We start from the raw sequence: 23256 nt of genomic DNA, 5'->3' as shown, positions 1-23256 counted from the left end.
CAGTGCAGCCTCATCAGTGCCTACCAGTGCCGCCTCATCAGTGCCCATCAGTGCAGCCTCATCAGCGTACCTCAGCGAATGAGAAAAATTACCTGTTTGCCAAATTTTATAACAAACTATGGAAAAGTTTTTTTGTTTTATATTTTCAAAAGTTAAAAAAAAAAAAACAGTGGTGAATAAATACCACAAAAGGAAAGCTTTAGCTGTGTGAAAAAAAAATGATAACAATTTTGTTTGGGTACAGTGTTCCATGACTGCGCAATTTTCACTCAAAGTGTGACAGCGCCGGAAGCTAAAAATTGACCTGGGCAGGAAGGGGGTAAAATTGCCCAGTAGGCAAGTGCTTTTTTTTTCTTACATACCGTCACCAGTCAATATCCCTGATCACCACCACACAAGTCATATGATGATCCTGTGTTGCACTGAGGAGAGTATGTAAAAAAAAAAAAAATTGTATTTAATTTCTTAATTTTTCTTTGGGGCCTCAAGAAATGAGATTAGGCCATCAGTACATCAGGATTGATCAGATTTCAAATATATATATACCACAGTTTGTAGATTCTATAACTTTTACAAAGACTAAATAATATACACTAATTTTAGGTATTTTTACTAAAGAAATGTAACAGAATACATTTTGGCCTAAATTTATGAAGAAAGATTATTTGTTTACAAAATTGAATAACAGAAACAAAGAAAAATGTGTTTTTTTCCCCCAAATTTTTGATATTTTTTCATTTATATAGCAAAAAATAAATAAATTCAATGGTGGTTAAATACCACCAAAAGAAGGCCATATTATGTGAAAAAAAAAAATTATATAAATTGAATTTGAGTACAATGTTGTGTGACTGAGCAATTGCCAGTAAAGAAGTGCAGTTGCTGAATAGCAAAAAAGGCCCTAGTCATGAAGGGGGTAAAACCATCCAGAGATCAAGTGGTTAGAGCTACCGTTTAATTGGCCTATATTTGACTTCCCTGATTCCAACCCCTCCCCCCTTTATTAACAAGCTAATGACATTTTTAACTAAAACCTTTTCATTTTCATTGTCATTACATACAATATTTTAGACCCGGTGATATTATCACTGGTTTTCTGTGCTTTTCTTTGCAATGAAGGCAGATTATGGCAGGTGAGAGGGTCTAACAAGCCACTGTACATAAACAGCTTACAGAAAACATCAAAGCACCCTGCCTCAGTACTCTTTTTTAGGAGCCATTAGCGCTGATGCAAGCAGTGGGTTGGCTCATCAAATATCAAAGTGCCCTGATGAGTAAATGTCAGTCTGGAGGAGTGGGCGTTTTTGGGCAGGTTGCATTTGCGTGGGTAATGCCCACATGTGATGCTAAGCCTCCATGATTAAAAGAACTGAAATTTAGTAGATGAAAGGGGTGGGGGCTGACTGGGGAGTAAAGTGTTAGAGAATGCTAAATGTCCTCAATACAGAAAATAAGGTAGATTCTGATGGCCCCACCCCCTCTAGCCTGTGATTGACAGGCCTTAGCTGCGCAAGTTTCCCTATCAGACTGTGTTGAGGGGGGGGTGTCATTTCCCTCCACTCGGGTCTCAAATTACACTCAGTTCCCTGCTCTATACTGTGCAGTGTTTGATGACATCAGATCCTTGCCTCCCTGCCTTTTGAAGCTGAGAAATGCTGTGTAAATTGCACATTAACCACTTGCCAACCACTTAACGTATTTACTGCGGAAAGTTGACTCCCCTGCTCTAAATCACATACCTGTACGTCATTCTGTGCAGGGGCTCCAGGGGGCAGAGGCATGATCACACGCTGATTGGCTACAGGGGGAGCCAATCAGCGGGTTCGGCGGAGCCAATGTGCGCCGGCCACCCACATTCGTTGCCGAGGGGCACAGAACGGCGTTTTGCCTATGTTAACAAGGCAGATAGCCGTTCTGACAGGAAGGAAGACAGAGATCTTGTGTTCCTGCTGTCTTCCCCGAGTCAGAGCAACCCCCCCCCCCCCCACAGTTAGAAAGCACTCACAAGGAACCCATTTAACCCTTTGATCGCCCCTGATGTTAACCCCTTCCCTGCCAGTGTCATTAGTACAATAACAGTGTATATTTTTTTAGCACTGATCGCTGTAATAATGTCACTGGTCCCCAAAAAAGTGTCAGTTAGGTGTCCGATTTGTCCACCGCAATGTCACAGTCTCACTATAAAACGCTAATTGCTGCCATTACTAGTAAAAAATAAATAAAAAATTCCATAAAAATATCCGATCAGTTGTGAACGCTATAACTTTTGGGAAACCAATCAATATACACTTATTGGGATTTTTTTTACCAAAAAAAAAATGTAGCAGAATACCTAATGGCCTAAACACATGGTGCAGTGTAATGGTTGTGAGGGAGACAGTACATGATGCAGTGTAATGGTTGTGATGTAGGCAGTACATGGTGCAGTGTAAGGGTTGTGATGTAGGCAGTACATGGTGCAGTATAATGGTTGTTAAGTAGGCAGTACATGGCGCAGTGTAAGGGTTGTGATGTAGGCAGTACATGGTGCAGTGTAATGGTTGTGATGTAGGCAGTACATGGTGCAGTGTAATGGTTGTAATGTAGGGAGTACATGGTGCAGTGTAATGATTGTGATGTAGGCAGTACACGGTGCAGTGTAATAGTTGTGATGTAGGCAGTACACGGTGCAGTGGAATGGTTGTGATGTAGGCAGTACACAATGCAGTGGAATAGTTGTGATGTAGGCAGTACATGGTGCAGTGTAATAGTTGTGATGTAGGCAGTACATGGTGCAGTGTAATGGTTGTGATGTAGGCAGTACACGGTGCAGTGTAATGGTTGTGATGTAGGCAGTACATGGTGCAGTGTAATGGTTGTGATGTAGGCAGTACATGGTGCAGTGTAATGGTTGTGATGTAGGCAGTACATGGTGCAGTGTAATAGTTGTGATGTAGGCAGTACACGGTGCAGTGTAATGGTTGTGATGTAGGCAGTACACAATGCAGTGGAATAGTTGTGATGTAGGCAGTACATGGTGCAGTGTAATAGTTGTGATGTAGGCAGTACATGGTGCAGTGTAATGGTTGTGATGTAGGCAGTACATGGTGCAGTGTAATGGTTGTGATGTAGGCAGTACATGGTGCAGTGTAATGGTTGTGATGTAGGCAGTACACAATGCAGTGTAATAGTTGTGATGTAGGCAGTACATGGTGCAGTGTAATGGTTGTGATGTAGGCAGTACACAATGTAGTGGAATAGTTGTGATGTAGGCAGTACGTGGTGCAGTGTAATGGTTGTGATGTAGGCAGTACACAATGCAGTGTAATAGTTGTGATGTAGGCAGTACGTGGTGCAGTGTAATGGTTGTGATGTAGGCAGTACACAATGCAGTGTAATAGTTGTGATGTAGGCAGTACATGGTGCAGTGTAATGGTTGTGATGTAGGCAGTACACAATGCAGTGTAATAGTTGTGATGTAGGCAGTACGTGGTGCAGTGTAATGGTTGTGATGTAGGCAGTACATGGTGCAGTGGAATAGTTGTGATGTAGGCAGTACATGGTGCAGTGGAATAGTTGTGAGGTAGGCAGTACATGATGCAGTCTAATGGTTGTAATGTAGGCAGTACATGGTGCAGTGTAACAATTGTGATGTAGGCAGTACAGGGTGTAGTGTAATAGTTGTGATGTAGGCAGTACATGGTGCAGTGTAATGTTTGTGATGCAAGCAGTACATGATGCAGTGTTCTGCAGTAGGAGGGTTCTGAGGTAGGCAGAGGTAGGCATTACATGATGCAGTGTAAATGCTCTTAGGTGGGCAGTACATGATGCAGTGTAATGGTTGTGATGTAGGCAGTACATGCTGCAGTTTATTGGTTGTGATGTAGGCAGTACATGGTGCAGTATAATGGTTGTGATGTAGGCAGTACATGGTGCAGTGTAATGGTTGTGATGTAGGCAATACATGGTGCAGTGGAATAGTTGTGATGTAGGCAGTACATGATGCAGTGTAATGGTCAGGGCTTTTTTTCAGCTGGAACTTGGTGGAACTCAGTTCCACCACCTTTGGCTTAGGGCCCTTTGCTCACCACTATCACTCATTAACAGCCTTCCTGTGTTTTCCAAGTGCAGTATGGGGACAAAGGAGATGCCAGTGCCTGGGGTGCAGTGCAAATTTTGACACCCTGACTGGATGATCTCCCTGCAAGTGAGAGAGGTGACGCCATCTACAGTGTGAGGGGAGGTACTAGAGAAGAGGAGGGATAAAAGTGAGATGTGGATGGGGATGCAGAACTAAGCAGCTGTGGAAGAAGGATGAACTCTGCACACTGTGCGTAGCCCACCCCTGAATTCTGTAAGCAGCACACCCTTGAACTCTGCACTACGTAAGTAGCACACTCCCGAACTCTGCACGTAGCACACCCCTGAACTCTGCACTCTGTGTGTAACCCCGCCGAACTCTGCACTCTGTACATAATGCACCCCTGGTATTTGATGCCCCTTTAAGACCCTCCCACTGTTGGTGAAATTTTGACCAGTTTTGGGAGGGGGTTTTAGGGGGGGGGCGTGGTTGAGTTCCTGCACCTCTTTTCTGAGAAAAAAAATCCCTGGTAATGGTTGTGATGTAGGCAGTACATGATACAGTGTAATGGTTGTGATGTAGGCAGTACATGATACAGTGTAATGGTTGTGATGTAGGCAGTACATGATACAGTGTAATGGTTGTGATGTAGGCGGTACATGATACAGTGTAATGGTTGTGATGTAGGCAGTACATGATACAGTGTAATGGTTGTGATGTAGGCAGTACATGATACAGTGTAATGGTTGTGATGTGGGCAGTACATGATACAGTGTAATGGTTGTGATGTAGGCAGTACATGATACAGTGTAATGGTTGTGATGTAGGCAGTACATGATACAGTGTAATGGTTGTGATGTAGGCAGTACATGATACAGTGTAATGGTTGTGATGTGGGCAGTACATGATGCAGTGTAATGGTTGTGATGTAGGCAGTACATGATACAGTGTAATGGTTGTGATGTAGGCAGTACATGATACAGTGTAATGGTTGTGATGTAGGCAGTACATGATACAGTGTAATGGTTGTGATGTGGGCAGTACATGATGCAGTGTCCAGTACAGTTACAGACAATCAGACTTACAATACATCAAGTGGATACAGTCTTTGCAGAAGACATCATAATAAGAAACGCAAGAAAATTTTTAGAAAACCTGCCTCAATACTTTACACTAAAATCAATCAGCAGGGCATTGTAGTATTCACATCTCCCGCATTACCCGCAAGCCAGGGGTGTCAAGCCACGGTGCCCACAACTTTGCTCAGGCAACCTCTGTTCTCATAGATATACACTTCAAAGTGGAGGGTACTACCCACATTAGACATCCAAGATTTGAGAGATGGTGGGTCAAGGGATTTCCACAATTGTGGAAATAGTTTGTTGGCCTGAAAATAGGCTCATTATTATTATTATTATTATACAGGATTTATATAGCGCCGACAGTTTGCGCAGCGCTTTACAATGTGGGGGAAGACAATACAGTTACAGTAAAATTCAATACAGGAGGAATCAGAGGGTCCTGCTCGTTAGAGCTTACAATCTAGAAGGGAGGGTGTAGATGCAACTCTCGACATTGCCTCACTAAGAATTCCAAGCAGACAGCACTTAGGGTTAAGGGGTACGTTGGTCGGAAACACTCCATTTAGTGTATTCAGAACCCCTACCTGTGACCGGTGATCATCCAAAGTAGATGAATGAAGTCTCCACGATCTCCTCTACACTTATACGTAAACCTGCACCTCCGGGGCTGGGGCAGGCATGCTGCCAGGGACCCTCTCCGGCTGTAATTGGACACAGCAGGAGCCAATCAGCGGGTTCTATGGAGTCAATGTTCGCTGGGACCCACCAATTGTTCGGCACAAAAGCAGAATGGCAGTCTGCATATGTAAACAAGGCAGACTGCCGTTCTGTCAGTAGGGGAGGTAGTGATCCTGAGTTACTGCAAAGCAGAGACACGGATCTCTGCTTCCCCTAGTACAAGCACCTCCCCCACAGTAACCAAGCTAATTTTAGGCACACATTTAACCCTTTAATCACCCCTGATGTTAACCTCTTCCCAGCCAGTGTCATTAGTACAGTGACAGTGCATATTTTTAGCACTGATCACTGTAATAACGTCACTGATCTAAAAAAATGTGTCACTTAGTGTCCAATTTTAAAAAATTCCATACAAATATTCAATAGTTTGTGGATGCTTTACTATTCGTGCAAACCAATCAATATACACTTATTGGGATTTTTTTTTACCAAAAATATGAGCAGAATACATATTGGCCTACATTTATAAACAAATTTTATATTTTTTTTACATTTTTCTATTGAATATGTTTAAAAGCAGAAAGTAAAAAATACGTTTTTTTTTCTTTTTTGTCTGTCATTTTTGTTTATAGCACAAAAAATAAAAACCACAGAGTTGATCAAATACCACCATAAGAAAGCTCTATTTGTGGGGAAAAAAAAGGACATAGATTTTATTTGGGTACAGCGTCACACAATCGCACAATTATCAGTTAAAGTAACGCAGTGCCATATCACAAAAAATGGGTTGGTCAGGAAGGGGGGTAAACCTTCCTGAGCTGAAGTGGTTAGGGAACTAGTAGCTACAGATTAAAGTGCCTCATCCCACTGATCTCCGTAAAGCTGGCCTATATCCTCTTCCTAACATGTGATCACCTTAATGGGATGATCTTTCAGGAAGGCATTCAATAACATATTATAACATTGAGAAATAAAACCCTTGGAAGAGTCTGCTGATTGAATCAGATTAAAGACTGGAGTTGGCTATTGAACCCAACCGCTCGCATTCCCTTGAGCTCCAACAGTGTGCCTCAGTTGTATGTAGTAGTATTGCATATAGGAGGGCAGGGCAATTTTTTCCTGTAAGGCAGAAAGAGGGAGAAAAGTCCCATTTTTGAACATATGTGATAGGTGCGTGTGTTGTAGTTCTGCTAGCTCTGCATAGGAAATATAGATTTTTTTTCCTTTATAATGGTATTTCCACTTTATAATGGTATTTTCACTTTATAATGGTATTTTGCCTTCTGTGGTTCAGCTAAACACCACAGTTTGCTTCACACACAAAATAGTAATCTACTCCGAAGAGCTACAGAATTAATTGTACCATACATCTGCATGTGACTACAAAAGTGGCAGCGGTCTGCAGTAACCTGTAGCAACCAAGTATCACCCCAGGGAAATATTCAGTGTCCATTAAACAGATTCTTCTCTACGTGACATCAGACCCAGTGTTGCAGATTTGGACACACACCAACCCAGATGTCCTAATTTGTGGACAGCCATTCCCATGAACAGGGAGCTTTTTATTTAATTAAGAATCAGCAGATTATAATCATCCTAGAGACTGAGCACAATGAGCCCCATTCATCCCCTACCATCAATCAGATTTACTAATGAAACAACAGAAATAGTCTTCTAAAGAGACATACAATGATGGACAGATAATTAAAGATAGATAGATAGATAGATAGATAGATAGATAGATAGATAGATAGATAGATAGATAGATAGATAGATAGATAGATAGATAGATAGATAGATAGATAGATAGATAGATAGATAGATAGATAGATAGATAGATAGATAGATAGATAGATAGATAGATAGATAGATAGATAGATAGATAGATAGATAATGGACCTTGCTTTGCACACTGGTGCACAGTCATGTTGGAACAGGAAACTGTTCCCACAAAGTTGGTAGCATGAAATTGTCCAAAATGTCTTGGTATGCTAATGCCTTAAGGGCTCCCTTCAAACCCAACCCCTGAAAAACAACCCCGCACCATAGTCCCTCCTCCACCAAAAAATTTGAACCAGTGCACAAAGCAAGGTCCATAAAGACATAGATGAGCAAGTTTGGGGTGGAGAAACTTGACTGGCTTGCACAGAGTCCTGACCTCAACCCGATAGGAACACCTTTGGGATGATGTAGAACGGAGACTGCTAGCCAGGCATTCTGGTCCACATCAATACCTAACCTCACAAATGCGCTTCTAGAAGAATTGTCAAACATTCCCATAGACACACTTCCTAACCTTGTGGGCAGCCAGAAGAGTTGAAGATGTTATAGCTGCAAAGTGTGAGCCAACTCAATATTGAACCCTTCAGATTAAGGCCCCTTTCACACAGGTGGACCGTTCAGATACGCATGTTCGTTTTTTTGGCGGATCTGAACGGTCCCCCCATGCATTCCTATGGAGCATCGGATGGCAGCGGAGACATGTTCGCTGACATCCGACCCGATCCGATCCGTCAAATCTGGACGGATGGAAACCCTATTTTCCATCCGTCCAGCGGATCGGATCGGATGAGAACGGACAGACGGTCCGTTCCCATCCGATTTCCCCCATAGAGATGCATAGGGAACTGACAGCTGTGTCTCCGCACACAGCGCGGAGACACAGCTGTCCTCCTGCTGCTCAGCGGGGGATCGGCGGCTCGATCCCCCACTGAGAAAAACGGAATACGTCTGACGGACGGATAGTGTGAAGGGGCCTAAGACTAGGATGCCAATAAAGTTCATGTGCGTGTAAAGGCAGGTGTCCCAATACTTATGGTAATATAGTGTATGTATGAATATGGATGCAGATAATGTACATGTGGGAAAGATTCGTACAGCTGCTACGTTTCTCAGCCTATCATTGATTTTGAAAGGCTGGCTGCACAGAACACCTATTATTCTTCAAGTGTAGAAACACAACCCTCTACACGGGGTCAATGTGCCAATGTGAATGAAGCCTAAATTTCAGTCCTGTATATGGCCATAGTTGGGGTTGATTTATTAAAACTGGAGAGTGTAAAATCTGGTGCAGCTGTGCATGATAGCCAATCAGCTTCTAACTTTAATTTGTTCAATTAAGCTTTGACAAAAAAAAAAAACTGAATGCTGATTGGTTTTTATGCAGAGCTGCACCAGATTACCAGATTTTGCACTCTCCAGTTTTAGTGAATTAACCTCTTTGTCTCTTTTGTGTCCTTTCATAGATTTCTGTTCTACCATCAACTGCTAATCTTCATGAGTTGGATAGTGTCTGTTTCCAGAACAGTACTTCTTATTTGGATAGAACAGTCTCTATAATGGCTTTGTTGTCTCTTCCAGGAAGCTGTTAAATGACTGCTGTGACCCCAGCCACCTCTTCTCCATGACGAAAGTGAACACCCCACTGGGCGAGAATCTCTGGTTTGATGGAGAGCTCCTGTATTCACTGACAATAGACAACTCTACGTACAATCTCTTCCCACAGGTCAGTCTACCTCTTCTCTTCCTCATTCATTGTCCAAGAGCAGAATCTGAATTGTTACATTGCTATCATAGTGGGACACAATTCTCCCACCTGCTCCAGTTTTCTGTGAAATTCTTGGGTCTCCCCAATATCTCAGACATTTTTGTTTTTTTGTTATTTTACACTCTAATCAGAACCGAAAACCTTACCTTTGTGTTTCTTCCACAAAGCAACAATGATGGTGTCCCTCTCTCATTGCTGGACTCAACAGTTATTTTGCCATTCAGAATTCCACTGGGGTGGGATGAACCATTATTATGTTGGTAGAACTAGGAATGCTGCTGGGGTCAGGGATATCCTCCCAGATGCTGCTGGTTGATTCAGCTTGCAAGCAACTGAGTGGAATTACATTTTGGATGTCTTCTAAAACACTTCAAGGATTAGATTTCTCAACATTATTAAGACAGAGACAATTGAGTACTGTCCGTGATGCTTTTTTTATTTGCACTAACATACAATATTTCAGGACAAGCTTTCGGGGTATGTCCCCTTCATCAAGATCCAAGCAGTACTGATCCACAAAATGTTAGCAGCATGGTGACTTAATGCTTAAGAATAAATAATGTCACACTCATACTTTTTAGTTATCAGCTGTGCGCTCATGCAGTAGCTTTTGTTACTGCATGAGCAGTGTTGCCTCCAGTAACCTAGTACATCCTTTGCCAGTGCTATCATTCCCATTTGCTCTACTTGCGCCTTCATTGTCTGTAGGGGGAGCCATGACACACTGTCTATAATGGTAGGGGGGCTTGTCCGGGATTGGCTTTTCTATTCCACGTAACATTAGGAAAGAAGGATACATATTCTACCAAGTACACTGTAATGTAATCCTACAGTAGTGAAATTGTATTATTCCCTGTGAATTATTGCACACGCTTACCGCTCTTTGGTTTGTTTCAGGGGAATCTGTCAGGATGACTTTTATCCATGACAACTGGGGGTTACCATCCAGCGCTTGAGATTACCACTGGCTGACTCCTGGAGGTGGTTCTAGCTCCAGGGTAGAGCTCATTTATGCATAGTTTACTATTACATCCTTATACACAGCTGTGTGGCCACCCTAGAACTAGCACTGTTTGTGTAAATCAAGTATTTACCGGTTTCAGTGATGGGTGAGAGCCCCAGGAATGCTGGGTAATAGCCATCATCACAAGTTCCCTTTAAATAAGGATATTTCACTAATTCTCCAGTTTATATGCACAGTCCAGCCTATTATGCGGATCATTTCATTGTAACAAAATCCCTGAGACAGAGGAAGTTTATTCAGTTCAATTCATTATGCTGTTTCAATGGTTTTCTATATGGATTCCCAAGTTTGATTTGCATACCATGCAAATAAGCTTGTTAACATGCATATGTAAATAGACTCATTTGCATGTGCTCCATATGCCTTATAATGACTTACAACAATAGGCATCATCGCAAGATCCACACAAATGCTGAAATTCTGTGTTATTTATAGTATCACTTTATATTTATATGTGAATGTGGATGGCATAAATTGGGAAGAAGAAAAGGGTTTGGGGGTGGATTCAACATTTAAATACGAACGCCAGGTAAACTGATAAATTCAAACAGTTTTGAGATCCAGGCACCCCTAGGTCAGAGCACCCCAATGTAAGCAAACTCTCCGCCTTTTGCCCTCTTTCACACTGAGAGCTTGTTTGAACTCGCACAAGTTCAAACCCGCCTTTCAGTGCGAGTTTGGGGGCGATTTGACAGACATCTGTGCGGGTTCATGCACAGATGTCTATTGAAATTGCCCACAAAATCGCCAAAAGTAGTGCAGAAACTATTTTTGTGAAGCGGTGCGGTGCTGCAAAGTTGGCGTCGCACCGTTTCGGGCGGTGCCGTTGCCGGCAATAGGCTGTGATTTGGCATGTGATTTGACATGTCAAATCTCATGCTTAATGGGCCCGATGTGAACAGGGGCTTAAGGAGTACAACCTGGTCCAGGATCTGCCCCTAGCCTGTGATTGGCATGCGATTTGACATGTCACATATCATGCTTAATGGGCCCGATGTGAACAGGGGCTTAAGGAGTACAACCTGGTCCAGGACCTGCCCCTAGTCTGTGATTGGACAACGGAACCTCTTTACACTGATGAGGCCACCCCTCTTCTGTCAGTTACCATGTTTGCAGGTCCTTGCTCCCTACTCTTCTGATGCTGTTCAAGGGATTACAGAACGCTAATATAAAGACAGTTATCAGTATTTATACTGGGTATATGATAGAATACTGTAGATCTAAATGTTCCAATAAATACATTATTCAGTTTTTCTACACCTCCCAGGAGTTCAGATAAACAATAACAGAGAATGCCTTATACCCTAAAGCAGTATTTCTCAACCTTTCTTCAGTCAAGTCACCCTTTAAAAATATAGACAATCTTAAGGCACCCTTAAAAACCATAGACAGTCTTGAGGCACCCCATTCTAAAATGTAAAAAAAATATTCTAATAGTTTTTTTTATAATGTAGCGACATTCACATGTAGGACACCCAACATTAGAGGTGATTTATTCCTCCAAAGCAAATACACATTTGCACACTGGTGGTGACTACTATTCCAATGTTTCTCTTCTCCCTCAATTTCTCTCTGTCAGTCAACTAATGTCACCCCAGTGTTGAGGGAGAGGGGCACGGGAGTGTCAAACAAGGATGCTGTGGAGGCAACAGACACCCTCCTTATCAACTGATGATGTCATTGGATGTTGGGGTGCCAGTGTTTAGAATGTCGTAATGGTGCATAATGAAAACCCATGGCTTTGTTGTAATTAAAAGTCAGGATTGATCCACCTTAGGGCTGCAACTAACGATTATTTTCATAATCGATTAGTTGGTCGATTATTGTTTCGATTAATCGACTAATCGGATAAAAACCTAAAAAAAAAAAGGAGGTTGGTGTATAATTTAGTTAATATTCTTGAATATTTATATGCAGAGGTAAATATAAATATCCAGCTATATAGTTGGATATTTAGCGCCGGTTCACACTACTGCGACGCTACTTCGGGTGGCGACCTCCGAGGTCGCGGTGCGAGCAGCGCGCCGCGACCTCGGAGCGGCCGCCACGGACTTCATAACATTGAAGTCTATGGCGGTCGCCTCCTGGTCGCCCCAAAGAAGCTCCGGACCCTTTTTCTAAGTCGGAGCGACTTGTGTCACTCCTATTAGAACGGGTCCACAGCTTCTCTATGGGAGGCGACCTGCGGCGACCTGTGACTCGGAGATCAATATTTTTAAAAGACCTAAAACACTGTTTTGCAAATTTTCAGAGCGGATTGGTAAATAATATTCATGATAGACTCCCTTATTAATAGGCAGGTAGCTGGATACAAGCTCCCTGCGCCTGCTGCCACTTATGCTGGCTATACACAAACTACATTTTTTTAGAACATTTTAGAAAAATCGGATGAATGTTTTTAAACCATTAGTGGGGTCTATTCAGTGTTCGTTGTCAACCACAGTGACAGGAAAATTTGAAGGAACAGAATAGAAAACTTCTCGATCAAACTAATCTTCAAATATTGTATGTGGTTTTTTTTCTCAGAAGTTATATTCATTTGAAAATGTAATGTTAAAAGCAAGTGGAGTTTTCCAACAACACTCGTCCATTCAACAAATATACAAATCATTTTTGTACAAATATAAATGCAAATATTTTTGTCCAAAAATCCAATACATTTATGGGCAGCAGAAGACATTTAGTAGCAGCAGAATGCTTTTGTTTAATCACCTGTCATGATGGGGTTATAAAAAAAAATAGCCCTTTATAGTAAAAAAAAACAGCAGATATCGCTACTATAATTATAATTTCTACTGTGAAACAGTGAAGTATTATATCTTGTATCATGATGTGTATGTATATATAAAAATATGCCCAGAAGTCGGATATGCAGGATATTTTACCTGGGAGTCAGACATGAAGCTATATGAAGGGTGGAGGGGGGAAAATAAAATTTTTATATTAAATTAGTACTAAAAGCTGAGACTTTTTTCATAGATGTAATAATTTTAAATATAATTCACAATACTAGTAAACTTTTACTCTAAATGTAATTGTAATGCCTTATATCACCTCTAGTCTATCGGCCTCCACCTTCTCTGGGTTCAGATGCTGATCTTCCCTGCACAGAGCTCTTAAAGTGATTGACATTTTTTCTTTTTAACAACAATCTTGTCATACTTACCCTCTCTGTGTAATGATTTTTCACAGAGCAGCACTGATTCTCCTCTTCTGCCCCCCCCCCCCCGGCACTTCTAGCCCCTTCTGCCTTCAAAGTGCCCCTATAGGAAGCAGCAAAGTATAGTACTGCATAGTGTCCCTATAGCAAGGTAAGAAAAAAAAAAACCTCTGCCTTTAGACTCACTTGTTGCCTTATCTTACCCAGGACTACATTTCCCATGAGGCATTGCTCCTCACACATTCACAAGTTCTCTGCCATCTAGTGACATGTATGGATGGTTTACTGAGCTGTATGTGCGTTGCACTGTATTTTCTAAAATGTAAACAAATAATGCATTCTATACGCAGGACAACTAATCGGCTAACCGATTAATCGATTACGAAAATAGTTGACAACTATTTTCATATTTGATTAGTTGTCGATTAATCGATTAGTTGTTTCAGTCCTAATCCACCTGTTGGCTTGTATGCAATTTTTGATACATTTTTAGGCTATTTGCCAAGACACCCCTGAAGAACACTCAAGGCACCCTGGTTGAAAAAGACTGCTCTAAAGAGACCAGATCTTTCTCCCATTCAGGGGCAAGTGACAGTGTCCGTGTAATAGGGGCACTTGACCCGCTTATACTTGCTGCATCTCTGCCCCACTGCTATTCCTTTCACTGCCACCTCTCATATGACAGTGCTTGGGTCTTACAGCCAATTGCTAAACTGAAACATGGTCACATGACGGAGGGTGTGATATCACTTTTTTTTCCCATGCATTCATCACCAGCCAACACTGAGCATTTTGGTGCCAGTTGCAAGCAAGTAGTGGGGGGGGGGGGGGGAGTTGAGAATAAGCAAAATAAATATAAGCAGCTTTTTAGAGATAGCAGTGTGCGGAGTGTGAGCCAGATACATGATGGAAAATATAGGAGGGGGTAAGGTGCTATAGCTGTGTGTCTTCCGTTTGCAAAGCTCTTTCTGATCTTTGTGGTTTCTTGTCTCTTAACTGTAAGAAACATTGTTCCTTATCCTTTTTCAATTCATCTGCAATTGAAGAGGAACTCCAGCTGTTTGAAGAAAATTAAAAAGTCAGCAGCTACAAATATTATGACTTCTGACTTTCAATAAACTCACCAGCCTAGGGTTGCAGCACTGTCATCACCCAGTACGGTTCTTCAGCTTCCCAGCACCACCATCTTGAATGTGGGCAGCCAGCTATGAGTTCTTGCTGGCTCACACCCGGCTCCCCAGTGCCCATGCGTAAGTTGCTCTGCACTTTATGAATGGACCCGCAGCCTCCTGGGTCCTGGGACGTGTTCCAGTAGGTTGTGGGCAGGTCCAGATCAAGTGGGAGTGGGTACCTGTCAAAACGAGGTCCCTACTCCCTGAAAAGAAAAGTGTTTAATTATTGGCGAGGAGACATAAAATGAGCAGAACTTCCACTTTAATGCGAAGTTCCACTTTGAACAGACATTATTATTTTGTGTTGATCTTCCTGTTTGTTGTATTTCCCTAAATAGATTTAGACCACCACCCAGCTGTGTGTATATAGCAACTTACTATATGTGCTATAGGTCTTTTATGAAGTTCCCAATCAGGAGCTAAAATGCAACTGGATTGTTCCTTGCTTTGCTACTGCATGAATAGTGCTGACATTATATAGTGGACCATGGCAGACAAAGGTGCTTGTGGCATATACACTATATTACCAAAAAGTATTGGGACGCCTGCCTTTACACGCACATGGACTTTAACCACTTAAGCCCCGGAAGATTTTACCCCCTTCCTGACCAGGGCCTATTTTGCGATTCGGCACTGCGTGACTTTAACGGACAATTGCAAGGCCGTGCGACGCTGTACCTAAACAAATTTGATGTCCTTTTTTTCCCACAAACAGAGCTTTCTTTTGGTGGTATTTGATCACCTGTGCGATTTTTTTGATCATGCACTATAAACAAAAAAAGAGCGTAAATTTTGCAAAAATAGCAATATTTTTCACATTTTTTTATATGAAATTCCCCAAAAAAAAATGTAAAAATCAAAATTGTTTAACATTTTTGGCCAATTTGTTTTATGCTACATATGTTTGGTAAAAAAAATCGCAAAAAGCGTATTTTGATTGGTTTGCGCAAAAGTTATCGTGTTTACTAACAAAGGGAAAGATTTTTGTCATTTTTGTTGTTTTTTTTTTTAACGCGTAATGGTGGCGATCTGCGATTTTTTTTTTTTTGCGGTACTGCGAAATTGCGGCAGACAGATCCGACCCTTGACTGACATTTTTGACACTTTTGGGGTTACCAGTGACATTTCTACAGTAATCAGTGCTATACATATGCACTGTTACTGTAAAATTACACTGGCAGTGAAGGGGTTAACTTTTTTTTAGAGGGAGGGGCTGTGTGTGTCCCTAGGGGTGTGATTCTAACTGTGATTGGCTGTGGCTTGAGGTGTAGGAACAGTGATCAACGGTCCTACATAGTAGAACCGTGTGATCACTGTTTCTACACAGGGGAGAATGACAGGCGGCTTGTTTACATCAGCCGCCTGACTTTATCCCTCTGCAGCGACGATCGCCGAGTGACCGGCGGACATCGGGTCCGCCGGTCACACACACACGGGGGTCCATGACCACGCAGGAGCGCGCCTCCGGGGGGGCGCGCTCGCTCGCTCCCTAGACCCTCACAGGCTAGCGACGTAGATCTACGTCACTTTGCCTGTGAGGGGCTGACTGCCGATGTAAATAGTCGTGCGGCAGTCGGTAAGTGGTTAATAAACATGGACTCAAAAATGAACCTCAATAGCCTCCTAAAAATATTTTTATGGGAAGATGAATGGACCTGGATGTTGTGTAGCAAAGTCCAAAAAGTCCATAAGAAACACCGGTCTGTGCACTCCAGAAGGCAGCTGACTCTCAAGTGGAGAAGAAAACTTGCAAGGTACTAGAAAAGAAGAACAGCTTTCTTTTCTGGTAAGTGGTTAATGCCTTCCCAGTCTTAGTCCGTTGGGTTCAATATTGAGTTGGCTCACTCTTTGCAGCTATAACAGCTTTAACTCTTCTGGGAAGGCTGTCCACAAGGTTTAGGAGTGTGTCTATGGGAATGTTTGACTATTCTTTCAAAAGCGCGTTTGTAAGGTCAAGCACTGATGTGGACGAGAAGACCTGGCTTGCAGTCTCCACTCGAATTAATCCTAAAGGTGTTCTATCGGGTTGAGGTCAGGCCAGTAAAGTTCCTCCACCCCAAACTCACTCATCCATGCCTTTATGAACCTTGCTTTGTGCAGGTGTCCCAATACTTTTGGTGATTTAGCATACTTCGGTTGTAAGCTCATTCTCCAAGCCTTGTATTAAGGCATGGTTCACACCTGTGCATTTTTAGTGCTTTTTAAGTTTTGCAGAAACACACTACAGTCCATTTAACATGGTTTCTTATTGGTCACGTTCACATCTATGCATTTTATGGAAAGGACCAGGGACTTTTTTTTTGGTTTTTGGTTCCATATACTTCAATGGATCAAAAACTTGTATTGAAAAAAGCAAAATGCACCTGGAATATGCAAACTGCAACCCCTGCATGGGTATAAACCAGGCCTTAAACTGGACTGCAGGCAGATATAAAAAACACATGCAGTGTGTCATTTTTTTTTTTTTGCATGCAGTGCAATTACTGATTGTGACCTTATATCTGCCTGTTGCAGTCCCTGTACAGTAGAACTGCATGATTAATCATTAAAAAAATTGCGATCTCGATTCGCCCCCGTCACAATCTTAAAATGGCATGTCCTTGAGTCTTAGGCCCCTTTCACACGGCTCCGTTCCGTTGACGGAGCTGTGCTGCTATAGCCCGCTGAGAAGGAGGATGACAGCTCCGCTCTGTGTGCGGAGACGGAGCTGTCAGATCCCCGCTCTCCTCTATGGGGGAATCGGATGAGAACGGACCACCTGTCCGTTCTCATCCGATCCGATCTGCCAGATGGATGGAAAATAGGGTTTCTACCCACCCGGATTTGATAGACAGGATCGGATCGGATGTCAGCGGACATGTCTCCGCTGACATCCGATGCACCATAGAGATACATGGGGCATCCGTTCAGATCTGCCTGAAAAACTGACAGGCGGATCTGAACGGTCCACAAATGTGAAAGGGGCCTTTTCTCTGCTCACTCACAACTGTCAAAAAAAAAAAAAAAAAGAGCTTCCAAATGTTTATCAGTATTGTTAAGGCTGCTCGATAACAAACACAATGTTTTACAATGTATCTTTTCCTTCCTTAGATCAAAGGAATGAACTTCCGTCTGAAAGTGAAGACAGTTTAACCTCTTAAAGACTAAGGCCCCTTTCACACAGGCGGACCATTCAGATCCGCCTGTCCGTTTTTTTTTGGCGGATCTGAACGGTCCCCCCATGCATCCCTATGGGGCATCGGATGTCAGCAGAGACATGTCCGCTGACATCCGATCCGTTAAATCTGGACGGATGGAAACCCTATTTTCCATCCGTCCAGCGGATCGGATGAGAACGGACCGACGGTCCGTGCCCATCCGATTCCCCCATAGAGATGTATGGGGAACTGACAGCTGTCATCCTCCTGCTCAGCGGGGGATTGGCGGATCGATCCCCCGCTGAGATAAACGGAGTCCATCCGACGGACGGATAGTGTGAAAGAGCCCTAAGCCTTTTTTCTGACATTTGTTGTTTACAAGTTAAAATCAGTGTTTTTTGCTAGAAAATTACTTAGAACCCCCAAACATTATATATATATATATATATATATATATATATATATATATATATATTTTGGCAGAGACCCTAGAGAATAAAATGGCGATCGTTGTAATCTTTTATGTCACCTGTATTTTGTGCCAGTCTTTCAAATGCAGTTTTTTGGGAAAAAATACACTTTAATTAATTAAAAAAAAACTAAACAGTAAAGTTAGCCCAATTTATTTGTATAATGTAAAATATGATGCTACCCTGAGAATCAAGAGAGAATCGTGATCTTTATTCTAAGCAAAAAAATTGTGATTCTCATTTTATCCAGAATCGTGCAGGTCTACTGTACAGCAGAGCTCTCACTGGGGGAGGGAGAAGCAGCACAAAGAGCAAATCAGTGATGCTGCAGTGCTAACAAGTGACATTATGATAGGAGAACAGAGTAACAGAGAAATGAGCTCATCATTCTGCTGCTTCTCCCTTCACTGTCCAGTCACAGGCTGGAGGAGGGACAAGATCTGTAAGTGATGCTGAACTGTGAATATTTTACTTCACCTCCTGACTCAATAACTGTGTGAAGTGAGAGTAGATCTGCAATGGAGACTGCAATAAAACGTTTCCAGAGGTTCTTGCTGCTCACCATCCTACTAAGCACTGGTTTCCATCAAAACGCACTGCGTGCGTTTCATGTGTTGGGGTGTGTTGCAAAATAGGGACAGGATTGGATCAGATAGCAGCAGATATCAGCGGACATGTGACCGCTGACATCTGCCGCTCCATAGAGGTGCATAGAGCATCTGATCAGGTGGACCTGATCAAAAAGCCCGTGTGAAAGGGGCCTAAGTGGATTCTATTTTCCTTGGACCCATATCTGCCACTTTAGTGGTTCTTTTTAAATTAAGGTTAAAAAGTGTCAATTTGCACAATTGACACTTAACTTTGTATTATTCAGAATCATTGGGCTGTAACACAGTTTAGTGCACGAAAATTTAGTGCATGCTGCATTTTTTTTTCAGTGCAGTGCACCACAATGCATATTGTTTTTGCGTTGCAGTGCAGGTGAGTTGGGATGCCATACAGAATGAATGACTATATAGTGCATTATCATGTTACTGCAACACATTTGAGTAAATGAGACCTAATAAAAGATGTAGACAAAAAATGTAATCCCGGAGGGATTTAGCAAGCAGGGAAAGGGGTTATGATAGAAGGTGTGTATTTAAAAAAATATACGGTAATCTTTATTATTCAACATACATAAAAAGACAATATGTCATACTAACATTGCATGACATTGAGTACAGAAGTACTGTCAGTACAGCAAACATTAAAAGTGCACAGAGTACAAAAAAATGTTCACAGAGGATATTTGCATAACAATACTTGAGTATATTAAGATATATGGACTCCAAATCCCCAATTTGTATTTTTAGAGTGGAACAGAGCAGTTTTTCCTAATGAAAGATGTAAATATTACCATCTTGTCCTTGTCACAGGGATAGAAAGGTAAAAATACATAAAGTTACATTTTCAATTTTCTATCCAAGACAAGAAAAAATGGTTTTGCCTAAACATGCATTTTAAGGTGGACATAAATGGCTCAGTTATACTATACGGCATTTAAAATTTCGGCAGTGCCACTGCAAATTTCCTTCCGTGTATAATAATTACGGCAGATCCACATTTTTATGATACATATATTTGCAGCACTTTCTGTATAAGTTTATGTCTGTCCTCAATGGAATGCCCACATCTAATACCCTCCTTAATGAGGACAATCTAAGCTATAACAGGCCCTAGCACAGCAGGTCTCCTCCAGTCCTCCCCCCTTTCCCCTGTGGTGACATTGTTTAGGTGACAATGTTGGTACCCGCTGGTAATCTCTCTCTTGTCTCTGTTGCCAGGAGATCCCCTTTAAGCTTCCCTTGAAGAAATGCTCGGTGGTGGGAAATGGCGGCATTCTAAAAGGTAGCAGATGTGGCAAGCAAATCGACGAAGCCGACTTTGTTATACGGTAAGGTGGCTTCCCGGGGGGGGGGGGGGGCGTACTTTGTGATTGTTGCTTCTTCTGGATGAACTTTTTTCAGACCCCCCTCACTATGTCCTTCAGACTGACACAAAGTGATTATGTAACTATCTGCACAGCAAGGTGCATCCTGCAGAAAACAGGAAACCTAGAACGGAGGTGATACATTGTATGGGCTAACTGAATGCCTGTCAGCACAAATTATATATATATAATATCTAGTTCTCCTCGTAAGACACTGCTCAAAAAAATTAAAGCAACGCTTTGAAAACACATCAGATCTCAATGGGGAAAAATATCGTGCTGGATGTCTATACTGATATGGACTAGGTAATGTGTTAGGAATGAAAGGATGCCACTCAGTAGTTTGTATGGCCCCCACGTGCTTATATGCATGCCTGACAGGGTATTAGGGCATGCTCCTATTGAGATGACGGATGGTGTCCTGGGGTATTTCCTCCCAGATCTGGACAAGGGCATCGTAGAGCTCCTGAACAGACTGAGGTGCAACCTTGGGGCATCAGATGGACTGAAACATAATGTCCCAGAGGTGTTCTATTGAGTTTAGGTCATGCAAGCATGGGGGCCATTGAATGGTAAAATTTCCTCCATCCTCCAGCTACTGACTGTATACTCTCGGTACATGAGGCCGGCATTGTCGTGCACCAGGAGGAACCCAGGAACCACTGCACCAGCGTAGGGTCTGACAATGGGTCCAAAGATTTCATCCCGATACCTAATGACAGTTAGGGTGCCATTGCCTAGCCTGTAGAGGTGCATCCCTCCATTGATATGCCTCCCCAGACCATCACTGACCCACCACCTAACCGGTCATGCTAAACGGTGTTACAGGCAGCATAACATTCTCTGCTGCTTCTCCAGACCTTTTCACGTCTGTCACATGTGCTCAGGGTGAACATGCTCTCATCTGTGAAAAGCACAGGGTGCCAGTGGCAGACCTGCCAATTCTGGTGTTCAATAGCAAATGCCAGTCGAGCTCCACAGTGGCGGACAGTGAACACAGGGCCCACTAGAGGACGTTGGGCCCTCAGGTCACCCTCATGAAATCTGTTTCTGATTGTTTGGTCAGAGACATTCACACCAGTGGCCTGCTGGAGATCATTTTGTAGGGCTCTGGCAGTGCTCATCCTGTTCCTCTTTGCACAAAGGAGCAGATACAGGATCTGCTGATGAGTTAAAGCGGAGTTCCGGCCACATTTTTAACTTCCCATCATACATTACATTATCATATTCTAAAAACAAATTGGATATTTTTTTTTTGGTTCACATACCTTATTTTTAATGGAAAATCGCTCCACTTCCTCCTTATGCGGCCACGGCAGCTGACGTCAATTCCTGCTTTGCATTGACTCCTGGGAGATGAGTGTCATCAATCCCAGGAGTCAATGCTCCTGCACCGGTGTCCCTCGTCACTTCCGGTGGAGGCGCGTCATTCTCTGCCGATGGATGGAGAACAGCTTCTGGACCAGCTGTGGGATGACGCGCCTGCCCCGGAAGTGACGAGGGTATAGCATTCTGGGACTTGTGAAATCCAGGAAGAAGGACACTGCGGCTTCATCTTCCCACACAGATGGCCGTGCTGGACAAGAACTTCACAGTAATTTATGCTGCATGTACACTAAACGGGACAGTTTAGAGGATATCGTTGTTTAAATGCATTAGCCCTGACTATTCTAGGGGTATTTTTGCCTAAAAAAAAAAAATTTGTCCGGAACTCCGCTTTAAGGACCTTCTACAGCCCTGTCCAGTTCTTTTAGAATAACTTCCTTTCTCCTGGAATCTCCTCCATGCTCTTGTTGGGGGAGACAGCAAACCTTCTGGCAATGGCACATATTGATGTGCCATCCTGGAGGAGTTGGACTGCTTGTGCAACCTCTATTGGGTCCAGGTATCCCCTAATGCTACCAGTAGTAACACTGACCCTAGCGAAATGGAAAACTAGTGAAAAACAGTCAGAAAAGATCAGTAAGGAAAAAAGGGGCCTCCACCTGTAAAACCATTCCTGTTTTATTCCATGCGTTTAATTGACGTGATGCTATACTCTGATTAAAAAGTGTTCCTTTAATTTTTTTGAGAAGTATATATATATATATATATATAAAAATGTAATATCATCAAAAAGTAAATTTATTTTAGTAATTCAATTCAAGAAGTGAAACTCATAATATATAGATTTGTTTCACTCAGAGTAATGGTTTTTAAGCATTTCTTTCTTTTAATTTTGATGATTATAGCTTACAATTAGTGAACACACAAAATTCAGCATTTCAAATAATTTGAATATTGAATAAGACCAATAAAAAAAAAGGATTTTTAATATAGAAATGTTGGCTTACTGAAAAGTATGTCCATGTACAGTATAGTATGCACTCAATACTTGATCGGGGCTCCTTTTGCATGAATTATTGCATCAATGCGGCGTGGCATAGTGGCGATAAGCCTGTGGCACTGCTGAAGTATTTTTGAAGCCCAGGTTGCTTTGATAGAGTCCTTCAGCTCGTCTGCATTGTTGGGTCTGGTGTCTCTCATTTTCCTCTTGACAATAACCCACAAATTCTCCATAGGGTTTAGGTCAGGCAAGTTTGCTGGCCTATCAAGCACAATGATACCATGATCATTAAACCAGATATTGGTAGTTTTGCCAGTGTGGGCAAGTGCCATGCCCTGCTGGAAAATGAAATCATCATCTCCATAAAGCTGGTCAGCAGAGGAAAGCATTACGTGCTCTAGAATTTCCTGGTAGAGGGCTGTGCTGGCTTTGCACATGATAAAACACAGTGGACCAACACCAGCAGATGACATGGCTCCCCAAATTATCACTGACTGTGAAAATTTCACACTGGACCTCATGCAATTTGGATTCTGTGCCTCTCCACTCTTCCTCCAGACTCTGGGACCTTGATTTCCAAATAAAATGCAAAATTTACTTTCATCTGAAAAGATGACTTTGGACTATT

The 23256-nt window shown here is 42.4% G+C and overlaps 1 protein-coding gene across 1 annotated transcript in view; it reads left to right on the top strand.

Annotated features, from left to right (window-relative positions):
• The window catches only part of ST8SIA1 (ST8 alpha-N-acetyl-neuraminide alpha-2,8-sialyltransferase 1), a 146811-nt gene that overhangs the window by 52216 nt on the left and 71339 nt on the right, over positions 1–23256 (top strand). The window contains exons 2-3 of the mRNA XM_082256132.1: positions 9181–9325; positions 20157–20266. Of these exons, the coding sequence (XP_082112258.1) occupies positions 9181–9325; positions 20157–20266 (255 nt within the window). The remainder of the gene's footprint in view (positions 1–9180; positions 9326–20156; positions 20267–23256) is intronic.

This window comes from Pelophylax lessonae (genome assembly GCF_965119305.1).
Source record: "Pelophylax lessonae genome assembly, chromosome: 4".
Taxonomy (NCBI): domain Eukaryota; kingdom Metazoa; phylum Chordata; class Amphibia; order Anura; family Ranidae; genus Pelophylax; species Pelophylax lessonae.
Note: the sequence above shows the minus strand (reverse complement) of the source record. Positions and strands in the feature narration are given on the sequence as shown.